The sequence below is a fragment of the Vidua macroura genome, chromosome 3 (genome assembly GCF_024509145.1).
Source record: "Vidua macroura isolate BioBank_ID:100142 chromosome 3, ASM2450914v1, whole genome shotgun sequence".
Lineage (NCBI taxonomy): Eukaryota > Metazoa > Chordata > Aves > Passeriformes > Viduidae > Vidua > Vidua macroura.
The window spans coordinates 18,859,541-18,872,929 of record NC_071573.1 but is presented as its reverse complement, the minus strand read 5'-3'; the positions used below and the strand labels follow the sequence as shown (position 1 = coordinate 18,872,929).

The 13,389-nt window shown below is 39.8% G+C and overlaps 2 protein-coding genes across 3 annotated transcripts in view; both read left to right on the top strand.

Annotated features, from left to right (window-relative positions):
- The first annotated feature begins 672 nt into the window (after nt 1-672).
- GLO1 (glyoxalase I) lies at nt 673-8,099 on the top strand. The gene is made up of 6 exons (XM_053974474.1): nt 673-798; nt 1,773-1,855; nt 3,068-3,208; nt 4,011-4,078; nt 4,963-5,052; nt 6,937-8,099. The coding sequence occupies exons 1-6, from the start codon at nt 718-720 to the stop codon at nt 7,023-7,025; spliced, it is 552 nt and encodes a 183-aa protein (XP_053830449.1). The 5' UTR covers nt 673-717; the 3' UTR covers nt 7,026-8,099.
- Nucleotides 8,100-9,520: 1,421 nt separating this feature from the next.
- Nucleotides 9,521-13,389, top strand: part of BTBD9 (BTB domain containing 9) — a 140,317-nt gene continuing 136,448 nt past the window's right edge. For both annotated transcript variants that reach the window (XM_053972859.1, XM_053972857.1), the window contains exons 1-2: nt 9,521-9,552; nt 11,364-11,530. In XM_053972859.1, the coding sequence (XP_053828834.1) occupies nt 11,449-11,530 (82 nt within the window). In that variant the 5' untranslated portion in view covers nt 9,521-9,552; nt 11,364-11,448. The remainder of the gene's footprint in view (nt 9,553-11,363; nt 11,531-13,389) is intronic.

Here is a 13,389-nt window from a genome sequence, read left to right as displayed (position 1 = left end):
CAGAGACAAGATATTTCTAGTTTGCTCCAAGTAGGGAGCTGGGTGGCAACGCACAAAATGCTGGCTCTCCAATAACCAAAACTTTATACTATTTATAAATTTCAACAAACAAAGGCATCAGCATTCATTGATTACATAACCTTGCTATTAATTAGTGCTCAACCCCCTATTTGCTAGTTGTGTCTTTCACGTCTAATGCTAATTAGTCCACAGGTGCAATTCTTCCTTCCATTTGAGTCTGGGGTCCGTTTTGAGTGGGTGGTCAATGAGTAAGCGGTCACAATTGCCCATTGCTGGGATTATCTTTTCCCCACTTACTACTCAGTTTTGCTGTCCACAACAATTTCACTCTTGGTGGCTCTAGTCCGGACAGCCCATTCCTCTTAGGATTGCTTTCTCTTCTCCTTAAAGCAGAAGATTAGCCAAGCAGAAGACGTCGACAATGTGCCTGTTTAATCATAACTGTGCAGCTAAAACTACTGACTAACATAAAAACAAAAATTGAAACGCTTGATTCAGAGCTTGAGGGGCTCGCTGTGAGTTAGGGATGAACCGGCAAACCCCGATCTCATCCCACACTTCTGCAGCACTCCTCGGGCATCCCTGCGCCGGATCGGCCCGGCCGCTGGTGGCGCGGGGCGGGGCGGGGCGCAGCACCGCCTTCCCGCCTCCTCCCTCTCCCCTTCTTCCTCCTCGTCTCCGCCCTCCCCTCCCGACATGGCGGCCCCCGCGGAACCCTGCGGGCTCACGGACGAGGCAGCCTATGGCGCCTGCTCGGAGCCGGATGCCAGCACCAAGGTGGGGTGCTTGGGGGTGACGGGCGCGCCCCGGGGCTGTGGCGCACGCTCCTCCCCGGTCCCCTCAGGGCGCCTCAGCGGGTGGACGTGCGGGGCATGGAGGCCAGCATGGGGCGGGGCAGCGAAGCGCGGCCGGGCCCGGAGCTGCCCTGGCGGGCTGTCTGTCGGGCAGCCCGGCGGGGTTCGGGGTCGTGGCGAAGGGCGGACGGGCCGGGCCGGTCCCTGTGAGCTCCTGAACCCCGCGGGGCGCACTCGGCCGGGCCCGCGCCTGTCCTGGCTCTGAGCGAGCGCTCCGGGGCGCTGCGGCCAGTCCCTGCCCGGGCGGCACAGAAAAATCTGTCAGAACGCCCCAAATTTTTTTACTTTTTATTAGCAGAACATTGTAGTTGAATTTTAAAAATTTTTTCCCCTTACCTCTGTCACCAATTATACCACTTTTTATCCACTTGGTCGTTCACACGGCTCTTAGTATTTAGTTACCTTGGGGCTTCAAGGAAATAGCCTTACAGAGTGGTAGGCCGGTTTTACTGCCAAGATATAATCAAGCCTGACAGAAGTTCAATACCTGTGCCATGAAATAATAAAAATAATGAGCTCAGGAGTCTAGGAGGCTCAATATTGAATATTCATGTGGCTGTTGCACTTGTGTGTGAAGTTGTTCATGTATGCTACAGCCCCATAAAAGAATAATAAATATAAGGATACTCTATTTTGATGCATCTGATAATACATATTGAATGATACCACTCATGGGATTGTCTATTTGTTTTAAACATTACGTTACAAAGATGTATTTATTTAACACAAATGTGTACGTATAGAATCAGGACAAAAGGTTTTATTTACACTTGAAGTAATTCTCTTTGTTACTTCTGAATCTCCTGCTTTTTAGAGTCATTACTAACTGGCATCTTTGTTAATACCCATAATTCAATTCTGGTTGATGTATAAAATATAAACCTTTTGTCCCCACAGGATTTCATATTTCAGCAGACAATGTTAAGAGTAAAGGATCCTAAGAAGTCACTGGATTTTTATACAAGGGTACTTGGAATGACGTGAGTAGAATTTGTATGCTGTGATAAGTTTGGTGTTTTTTTCTGTTCTTCTGAAAATAATTTTTTTTTTGGATGTAATTATACTAATTGGTTTAACTACATAAACAATGCTGTCCCATCAGCTGATGCTTAGTTGAATGGTCTGGCAGTAAGCTGTAGATGCCTAAGCTGCAAATGAACTAATATTGGCCTTGACTAGAAATGTCTTTTTTTCTTAAATAGGTCATTAATTATCAGGGTACAACTTGCTTACTTCCTCTTCACTGAGCCTGCAGCTAACTGGTAGCTTTTTTGACTGTGCTTATAATGAGGAGTCATTGTTAAAAATCTTGAAATTAAGTTTTTTCTGCTAGTTCTCAGAGGTGGCTTATGACTGCCTGCAGTCACGTGAGAATAAGTAAATAAAGGGTAAAGACAAAGTCCAGGCTCAGTCTTTTGGAGAGGGCTTTCGAAGGGAGATGCCATGCAGTAGTTTAACACGTTTATTCTGGGGCTTTTTGTGTATTCTTACCATTTCAGTAATTTCAAAACAAAATACTGTGTTTGTAAGCATCTTGAAATGAGTCCAGACTAAAGTAAAATAAATTACTTCCACTGTAGTGAAAATGTGTGAAAATAAAAAATACCTTGTAAAAAAGAAATAAGATTCATTTTGTATGCCTACTTGTTCCAGTTAAATGCCTTACATAAAATGTATGCTTCATGTATTTTTAATTGATTAAATTGTCACATCTGAAGGGGATTTTATCATTATAGCTAGACATTGAAACTCTAAATGTATTTCATTTAAAAGGATGTTTGTTGTGTTCTTAAACTTTGTCTGGTACCAGTGAGCTCTCTAGAATGAGTAAGATTCAAAGTAGATCTTTTTATTCCTTGGTGAAATTTTAAAGTGGTTAAAGGTTTTCCTATGAAAACGCAGTCAAGTAACAAAGTGACAGTCTAAAGATTGAAGCCTTTCTACTGACTTTTCTATTTAGTTACTGGTAGTTTGGTTTTTAAACATCTGATTCTTTTAAATTTTGTAGGTTTGTAATGTGTTCTGGAGTATTTTTATTTGATGGTTTAAAATGTAGCTATTTTAAGGTGTGGATTGTAAAAGAGCAAAAATTCATGGAAATAATTTTTCCATAGGGGAGGCATCTTGGTTTATTTGCAAGCTACCTGACTACCCTTTTAAGTTACTATTTCAAAATAATTGTTGCCATTTAGACTGCTTCAAAAATTTGACTTTCCTACTATGAAGTTCTCACTCTATTTCCTGGGGTATGAAGATAAAAACGATATCCCGAAAGATAAAGCTGAGAGAACACCTTGGACCTTCTCTAGAAAAGCTACACTTGAACTGACACAGTAAGTATTTACATAAGGAGAGATGACAGTTTGCTAACAGCGATTAAACACGATTGGATAAGTGTAAATCCCATTAGATTGAATAAAAAATTTAATCATTACTGTGGACACATCTTCACTGTCATACAAACTTACAATATATCCGAGATTGGATACTTGGAAAGGTTAATCTTCCTCTTTCAGAGCTCTTTCAAACTGCTAGGTGAACATGAATATGAAACAGTACTTGGTATATTTTTTATGCATGCCATCTGGCTAAGTAATTTAGGGAAACCCAATGTGGCTAGACCTTTCTTTGGAACCCCAAAGCATCCTAATAATGGGTAACTATTGCTTTCGGAATCTAATCTAAAGTGGTATTAAGTCAAAACATATGCTTCCTGTAAACAGGACAATTTGGTTAATACTACTAATCATTATAATTGTGCAGACACAATCTCCCAAACACTGTCTTACTTAACTGCACAACCTGCTACGCTCACTTGCTGTTCCCCAGTGATGGGTAGTTAAACTGATTTATGCAGCAAAACCTTCTCTCTAATCTGAATGAGACAGGAGTATTTCTGACTCATTAAAATGTAGACCCTAAATAATAGTGAAGGAATGACATGACTGGATTAGTCCCAAGACCATCCCTGGAGCCCATTACTAGGGAAGATCTTTGTAGTTTAACGAATGCAGCCGACAGCTGAAATTCTCTGTTTTTTTGGGAGAAACAACTTACCCTCCCCAGGAGAACTGAACATTTAGGATTAGTTAATTTTAATGCTTTTCTTCAATATGTAATAATTACTTCTTACAGCAACTGGGGCACTGAAAATGATGACAGTCAGTCTTACCACAATGGCAATTCAGATCCCCGAGGATTTGGTAGGTCTTTAGTCTTGTGTTTATAGTTTTTAAGCTTTGAAATAAAATGTGCTAACTCTTGGAAAGTAAGGAACTTGCCTTTCATCCTTTATCTCTCTTCTTTCAACACGTATACTGTGAAAGATGATGAAAATAAATGAAGCAATGTGTTGCAGAGTAATGAGCCGTAGTTACACTCTTTATCAAGAATCTAATCCTTTGGCAGGCAAACACACACTAATTGTAACTACTGAGTGAGGAACATCAGTTGTGGTTGTGTATTAGATTATCATGGTGGTTAAACTGATTTCATCCTGGATTTCTGCTATATTATCCACTAGTTAACGATTGTAACGTAGAAGGACAATTCCATTTGTCTGTAGCACTGAGGATATTATTTGTGTGGCTTCATTTGATACTCTGAGTGCTTGAAAGGTCACTGCTGTGAGATAAGTTTTCACACTTGGTCCAGCCACTTGACATTTAAAGCTCCTGAAGTGATTTGTAAGCTCAGTCCTTGCATAGTGTCAGTCTCTGCAAAAACAGCATTGCTGATGAACTCCATGTTCTGTTAAACAGAGCAAATACAGCAAAATCATGTTATGGAGCTGCAGAAGAACACACTGATATAAGTTTGACTGAAAATCTTACGTTTTCCTATTCTAAATAAAGTTATTGTCCAAACAGCACAAGATACTTCAACTCTAACATTCATATTTAAAAGGCATTATCAAAAGACAACTGTTTGAAGAAGAATAATGTTAATACCCAAAATGCTCTTTCTGGAATTTTCTCTTAAATATGGTCATAGCTTATGTGAACTATGGCATGAAATACGAAACTTTTTTCACAGAACACTCAGCAATATTTATATTGCACTTCACTCTTTTTACCTTCTTGCACAGGACACATTGGAATTGCTGTTCCTGATGTTTATAAAGCTTGTAAGAGGTTTGAAGAACTAGGAGTGAAATTTGTGAAGAAACCAGATGATGGTAAGTCTTGATCAGAAATGCAAGTAATTTTTTTTTCCCTTTGGTTTTAATATATTCTGTCTATGAGATCTTCCTGGAAAGCTGGGTAATGTGTTGCTAGGAGTTGCTACTGCTTAGAGGTTTCTAGAACCAGTTACCCATGCACCACCTTATAGAGTGGGCAAAACTGGCAATAGATTCATTCCAGTAACAATAATACATCAGTCTGCTATGTGCCTTCTGTATGCAGCCTGACCTTCAGTAAAATTCACATTCTCTCTTGATGTCATAGTTTAAATGTCATTTATACTGCTGCCTAGAGTTGTTACAGAATTTACTGTAACATGGATCAGATTCACATGGCAAATCTGCTTGGTTCTTGTCTTAGTAAAATAAGTCAGAAAACATAATAGTTCCCACTCATTTAAACTGAGTCATTCTTGACTTTTCTGGCTATTTTCATGTAAATCCACCTAACACCTACTGTACAACCTACTAGTTATTATATTTTTAACTGTTCTTTCAGCCTTGGTAGGAATAGCCCCATTAATCTTTATCATAATTGACTTGTATTATGTATAGCACAAATATCTAGAGAGTATATATGCAAAGAATGTATATGTGAAAATATCCCAAAAAAAAAAAGTGGTGAGAAGTCTTGCATTTTTCAGCTGGATTCTCTTTCATAAAAAGACCTCATGAGATTTTTAGGACTGATGCATTCAAAACCAGACATGTAATACTAGTAATTGAAAACAGATTTAAGTGATTTTCATCTTATTCACTGTGTTCTCAGCTGAAGTAAAATAAGAAGTATAGCTGAAAACTTAACTTGATTTCTTGAATTAAGAATAGATCTTGGTATTTCTAGCATTTTAGAGTTTCAGAACCTTTTTAATTTGTCTATTTGTTAAACAGCGAGAGGCTTGAAATGAGAGTTGCTGACTTAGAGCTGTGCAGTGGTAGGAATGAAAGTACATAGAAGAACAAGCTTAGACTATAAATGGAGAGAATCCCAAGAAAACTCCTGAAGCAGACAAGGGGTGGGGGCAGAGCAAAAGCTCTTCTTTAAAATTCAGAAACAAAATTGATGCATCAAATGCCAAGGAGGAGGACAAAGTTTTGGGTTTCACATTGTTTGCAGAATAGGGTGGGAGATCAAGCATGGGGGTTTATTTTCCTGCCTTACTGAATAAACATCTATTTTCTCAGTTGTTTTTGTGACTAGAATATATTAAGAGCTAGGCTGGGTCTGTTACAGTAAATAACTTAATGGAGCAAGTATAACTACAAGTGTGTGGTTAACACTTTAAAGATAACATGTTAAGCTGTGCTATCCTGATCTACTGTTGAAAACAACTTTTGGGGACCCTGTTTTAAGGAATAATGTTTTCCAACAGTAAAATTTGTAACAATCCTGTCCTGCATTTCTTTGCTTTATGAAGTGATGCAGAAGTATACTGTAAACCATGTCAGAGGTAAAAATTTTATGGTAAAATTTCAGTGTGGAGTCGGGAATGATGGGAGATGAACAGGGCAGAGGAACACAGGATTTTATACCAGCAAAGCCAGTTCAAGAAAATATATCAAAACCTCCCCAGAGCACAAAAATATTTTCCTCAGTTTTGAGGATGAACACTTACAGGGGCATATGCAAAAAACTTCAATCAACAAAAGATTGAATTCCAAAGTGACTTTTAACTACAGCTTTATTGAGAGTAGGATTGACAGTTTTGCATACAGACATCTAATGCCGATTAAAAACTAAGCTGAATGTTTTTAGAATTATCTGTCTAAATTTGAACTAATTCTCATGCAAAATGAAAAATATTTTTCAAAGTAGTCATATTTGACATTTAGAAGCAGTCATGTAGTCTTCATTTTATCTTTTTTTTTCCCTAATAGGTAAAATGAAAGGACTTGCATTTGTTCAGGATCCTGATGGCTACTGGATTGAAATTTTGAATCCTAATCACATGGTGACTCTCACTTAGTTCTAGTGAAGTATATTGCATAAGAGACCCACTTTCAGACTCCTGGAGAAAATCTGTAACAGTGTTTGTGAAAATTGCTTAATAGAGAGGAATCAGTCACATTCAGAGTCTCCTCCAAAACTATCCCCTGGGACCTAACTTGGATTCCTTTTCTCTTGTCCTGTGATGCCACTGCAAATTGTTACCAGTTACGAATATTCAATCATTTTCTGGAAGAGCACTTACACAGATTCTCTTCTTGAACATTGATTATGTTAATATTTTAATAAACACTGTCAAAAAATACGTGACCAGAAGCTCACTGCATCTCACACTGATTATATTTAAACTAGCAACAACTCCTGTGTTACTACTGATGAGCATCAATGAAGAGGTAAAAAGAAACTTCAGTATATTTTTTATGAAGTCAAAAGATCCTGAAGGCTTCATGTCCTATCTTGCATGCTAGAAAATAAAATGTCAGGCTAATTTTGACTGGAGTAGTAGCATGCTTATAAAAGTCATAATCTTGCTTACATTATTCCAGGCAAAACTCTTTTAAGGAGAAGCTTTAAACAGTCTTGCAAAAAGAAATTTTATAGAGGGATAAATCTGTACAGCAGAAAGAATTCAGTCTTTCAGCTCAGCTTCTGACTGCTGATTGATAGCCAAGAGAAGAGGCCTCATAGTTGCTAACTCACAGTAGCCCTTGTCTTTTTCAACAGGAAGAACTTGCTCATAATTTTTGTTTCAGTAGAAGCCTGGGACTATATTTGACTTTAATTTTTTAAGGCAGAATATACAGAGAATTTATGAAAAAGAGTATCTGAAACAACTAGACATTTGATTGCCCTCCTAAAACAAGTGATGGTACATACCTGCAAGCAGAAGGAAAATATGTAGCATTTCCATGTGTTAACACAAATTATAAAACCCTCTGCATTGTCTTTTTCTGGTTTAAGTAGCACTTAACGTCTTCAGTTATGTGGCTATCAAATAACGTGTAGTGTAACCAAAGGCTAATAAATAGTGTAAAGGCATTGCAGTTCACTTCCCAATAAAGCACTGGTGAAAACTACAAGAAATTTTAAAGCACGATGATGTGTTGCTTTGCTTATTGTTGAATTCTAGATGACTGAAAGGCTGTTTTGCTTTGAGTATTCTGATTGGAATCATTGTACTCAGCAGTGAAACTTCCAGTGATCCTTTCCTGTGGACTCTTCACAGACCTCACTGATCCACCTCTCATCTGTCTCCTGGACAGTCCTGGGAACCCAGTCAATTGCTCGGTGGTGGCCAGTGCCAAAGGGAGTTGGTTGCCTAAAAACTGGGTGAGGCGTGACTCCAGCTCCTCCTGCCACGTGCTGGGCCCATACAGTGGAAGGACCCTGGAAAGCCCCCTGTGAGCAGAAAAGCCACACTATGGAAAGCCAGTGTCCACAAAGGAGACAGAAGAATCCTGCAAATATATTCGAATAAAGGGAGAGTGTTCACTGGGGCACATGCCTGTTATAAACTCCCAGCCACATGTTGCCCTCTTCCTTTCCCCATTGGCTGAGGTACTAGGAAGGTACCGCCTTCCTGAACTGCCTACCACATATTTCCTCCTTAAATATGTAATTTTCCCCCAAAATTCAGAAACTCAGGCTTGTGTGTGGACCCATTTGTCTGTTTCAGGAGTCAAATTGTCTGGGCTTTAACAAACCTGCTGCTTGAAGTTGGTAGAGACATTAGGAACTATTTCAAACACATTAACACCTATACCTTGTTCATGGAATTGTTTGGAGAGACATTAGCACACATCTTTCCTATCGTGTAGTGTAGTGGATAACTTCATAAGTAGCAGCAGGCTATGCTAAAGCTTTTCTGCTTAGTAAGCAAAAAAAAAAAAAAAAAAAAACACCAAACCAAAAAAAAAAACAAAACCAACAAGCCGTTAATGATGAGTCTTTTAATCTGCAACTTTAAAAAATACTTTAGACATAGAAAAACTTCTGAAATTGTTTCATGTTCTCACTGATTACAGGCCACTATTTTTGCTTCTTCCAAGGAAAGCTTCTTTTCGTTTCTTCTAGATAAAGTGTAGTGCTTTGCCTCCCGAAGGGCTTAAATTTAGCTTCATGCAGCGCAACACAAGTCACTCTCATGGTTACGTAGCGACAGGCCCACATTCCCCATTCCCGCTGGGAGAAGCTCTCCTGACGCAGGAAAGCAGAACACGCAGCGAAGGGCAGGAGCTACGCACGCCGCTACCAAGGAAACAGGGATTTTGAATGCAGCCAAGGAGCAGCGGACAGGGGTGCCGGGGAAGGTTACACAGCAGTCGCTATTTCCCAGTCCCTGCTGTCCGGCAGTGCCGCTGTGTCCCGGCCGCCGCGCTCCAGGGGCGGAGCAGGAAACGGGGCGGCGGCGGCGGCGCTCCCGCGGCGCGGCGGGACCCACTGGCGTCACACGCACGCCGCTGCTGCCCGGTGACGTCAGCGCGCCGCCGGGTGACGTATGAACGGCGGTGGGGCGGGGGGAGGAGGCCTCGGCGGCGGCGGGGCCGGTGAGTCCCGCGGGCGGGAAGGGCGCGGCGGCCGCGGCCGCGAGGCCGACCGGGGTCTTGAGCTGCTGCCATCGGCGGCTCCCGCCGGGCACGGGCAGGGCGACCTGGGGCGGGCCGGGGGAGCGCCGGCGTCCGGGGAAGGCGCCAGGCGCGTTTGGCGGGGAAGCGATTTCACCTGAAGTGCCTTGTTGTGGAGGCGAGGGAGGGGGCGGCCGAGCGGGCTGGGGTCGCTTCCCCTGGCGCCTCCCGAGCTGGGGGTCGGTGGCGGCCCGGGCTAACCCGGGCGCGACCTTGGGCGCATCGCCGGCTCCGGCCGCCCGCTCTGGTCCGCGCCCGCCTCACCTGCCGCCCCCTCGTCCTGCCTCTGGCTGGCTTCTCAAGGCCGTGCTGTGGCCAGCTAATTCGAATTTTATTTCTTAAAAAAATACACGTTTAGTATTTTGACGCTTTCGCGGTACTCAGTGTTTTCCCTGGTGCTTTGGTGTCGTAGTAGTTTAATCACTCTGCAAGTTACGCACTGCTGTGATTCATTGAAATGACTCTTAACTTAGAAGACTTTAAAAAAAACAACTTGCTGTTAACTTGTTAGCAATCTGCCGGTGATCTCGCTTGCCAAGCAATGCTTTTTGCTCATGTTTTTAAAGCGTAGCAAACAGACCTTCTTAAAGTCCTGTGCTGGAATAGTTTAAGTTTTTATGTGTTTTAGGATTTAATTTGAGCCTGCTCAGAGAGCAGGTGTATTTGATGTGTCTTCTGTTACAACTCTAAATCCGGTGCTAGAACTGTTCTGTTGAGATGTCTACTCAAATTTAGCAAAAAAAAAAAAAAAACCCAAGAATTTTCATGAATGGCTTTTGAATGTATTTTGATAACACAAGCCAACTTGATAACATGCATTACTTATAGGAAAGTTACTTATGTATTACATTTTGGTCCTCAAAAAACCAGGAGACTTTCTTTGTAAAAAGCCTGGATTTGATTTGTAGGATTAAGGTGTGATTACTTTCTAGTTCATGAGACTACCTAAAAATATTTTTTTCTGCCTTCTCTTCCTTTGTTCTCTTAAACTATCCTGTAAAGAAAACTAGACCCTTAGGAGAAAATTCATAGATCAAGATATCATCCATTTAGCAAATTAAATACAGTTTATTTTTCCTCCTGGAAGGTTTGATTGAAAGGTTAACAGTAATTTGTAATTGTTGAGAGAGACTCATTATGTTGGTCATTTATTTAAGCAAGTCAAGCCTCTATATTTCTCCATTTCCTGACCTTACAGTTTTGTTTTGGTTTCCTGTTTAAAAAAAGGCTTGTGCAATAGAAAGTTCTGCAGCTGCCTTAAGTTTTGTAAAAAAAAACAACCACCAAAACCCAAATGAAACCCCCAACGCTTCAGTTAGGCAAGAACACTTGGAGAATTTTGTCTGTATAGAGAATAAAGCATGTGTGATACAGTTTGTATAGACCTGGTTTAATTAGGACACCCATCTGGGAAAATGGTGTTTTCAGGGACATTAATGCTGTAGCAGAAATGTCAGGATGGAATTTTTTGGCTTATAATGAATATGGCAATGTGTTACTGTCTTCTCTGATGGTTAAAAATATTAACAGTCAAAATTAAATTATGATGACTCAGAATAGCAATACTACTCCTGTATTCTAATGTTTTTAGAAGTTTTCCCATTAAATTGAAGGTTTTTTAAAGAATTTATTTCTACAAGAAGTGGAATTGAGAAATATGCATCTCTCTCACTTTCATCATAAGGCTTTGTGCTCATGGTTTCTGATGGTGTGTATTTCATGCATTGTTCCAGGAAATGGTCCAGTTGTTGCTGTGCAGCTGGATGTTGCTGAATAACATTTCTATGAGCTTGCTGTTCAATCTGTCTGTTGTTCAGAATGGCAAAGAACCCTAATTTCCCAGAAGCGGGGAATCTGCCTACAGGCTATGCGCACTGTAGGTCTTCAGACAGCTTCACTGGTGAGTGGACCCAATGTGTTTTCTTTAGATCTTAAAGTTTTTGTTGTATGCCATTTTAACCAGGTTAATTTTTTATGTATATGTTAGTGAATAATCTGCACTAAGTATATTGTTCTTTTGTTCTTGTACTTAGCTAAACTTACTCCTTCTCTTCTGTGATAGGAAAGCGTCTGAGCAGAGTGTAAAATGTTAGCGCTGCAGCACTTAAGTGACGGGAATATGTTTGCAGATGAGCAGGGCATAACTTCCCATATGCTTTGAGTCAAAACATTTTTTGGTACTAACTTGCTGTTTAGAATGCTGTGATTGGATGATGTGGTTCATTTCCATTAATATTACCATCTGCTTTCCTTTTAATCCTTTTACAGCAGAAGGGTTGGAGATGGGACTTGAAAGTTCTGTGAATTGCTCTTATTTGAGCTTTCATATTCAGTATTTATAAAGTCGCATGGGTTGGTTATGTTATTTCTGTTTTTGGCTACAAATTATCAAAACTTGTTTGTTTTTTTTCCTTGTTATAAATTTTACTCAGGTTCAGCTTTGGTTGAACCAACCATTGTTACTTACAAGTACAAAGGAGCTAGGGTTCTGACAGAACCGAAGTATTTACACTCTGAATGTTGAAGTATTTACTGAAAATTTCTGTTTCTTGAGATTATATATTTATGAAAAGACATATGTGTATCCATTGAGGATATAAACTGTATTATTTGAACCAGTGGTTTGTTTGTACAGTAGTGTTACTGTTACACCTATTGTGTTCTGGGAGTCTATAGTAATATAAATTGAAACTAAAGTAATATTTTACTGGAATTTATTTACAATATATAAAGTAAATATGAAGTAATGAATTACAAAAAATTGAAATACTACTCAAGTGCCATCCAATCAACTGAGAACCAATTTTTAGATAAAAGAGCAGTGTAAAAGAATTACATTTAAGAAAATTCTCTTTGTGTAATTCTGATAAAAGTATTAGCTTGCTAGGTACAAACTAGAGAATGTAGGAATTAGTTGTTTTAAGGGTATGAAATTATTTGCTCAGTGTTTATAAACTGGACTTAGTTAATGAAAAAATTAATTCTAGCAATAATCTGTTTACTTGCATTTATTTCTAAAGTTTTGATAGAGCTATCAGTTATGTAAGCATTCTTCACTCATGTTATATAAAATTTTTCTTTGAATAATTAAAGATTAATTTCCTATATTTAATTTTCTACACCTGGTAGAAGAACAGCACTTCTATGTTTCATTGAAGCAGCACTGCTTTTCAGAGGATTCTTCAATGTTAACCTAAATGAGAGGGAAGAGGCTGAATGCTGATCTTTCATTGTAACTGAGATTTGTTCAGAAAGGAGGTCATTACTGTTGTTGCTGAATTTCCTAGATCATGTTTTTGTATCCCATAACATGTTACACATTACCTACTGAGTAGAAATACAGGAAACTGCAAGTGTGGAGGGGGTGGTTGTTTCTCCAGGCATAGCACACATTATGTAGTATTGCATGCTGCCTTATGTCATAAATACTAGGCTGCATTTTTCACATGCTCACTTGTTGAAGATGGCCACCAAATAGCTTGTCTTTCATTGAGGTCAGAGAAGTGGTTTGTAGGCCTTAGGACTTAACAAATGCTTTTTCAGATTGTTGCCGTTCTAATGGTGCCCCAAAATCACTGAGAAGACTTTTATATATTTCTGTGTCATGACCAAAGCTGCAGCAGCTGACTCCTGAAGCAGTTAATTACCTCTGAATACCTCCTGGAAATAGGTTGTAGTGCTGGCAACAGGCTTACAAATGCTATGTTCTTTGACTGCCAGGAAGAGTAAGCGCCTGTATTCTCTGAATAGGTGATGTTG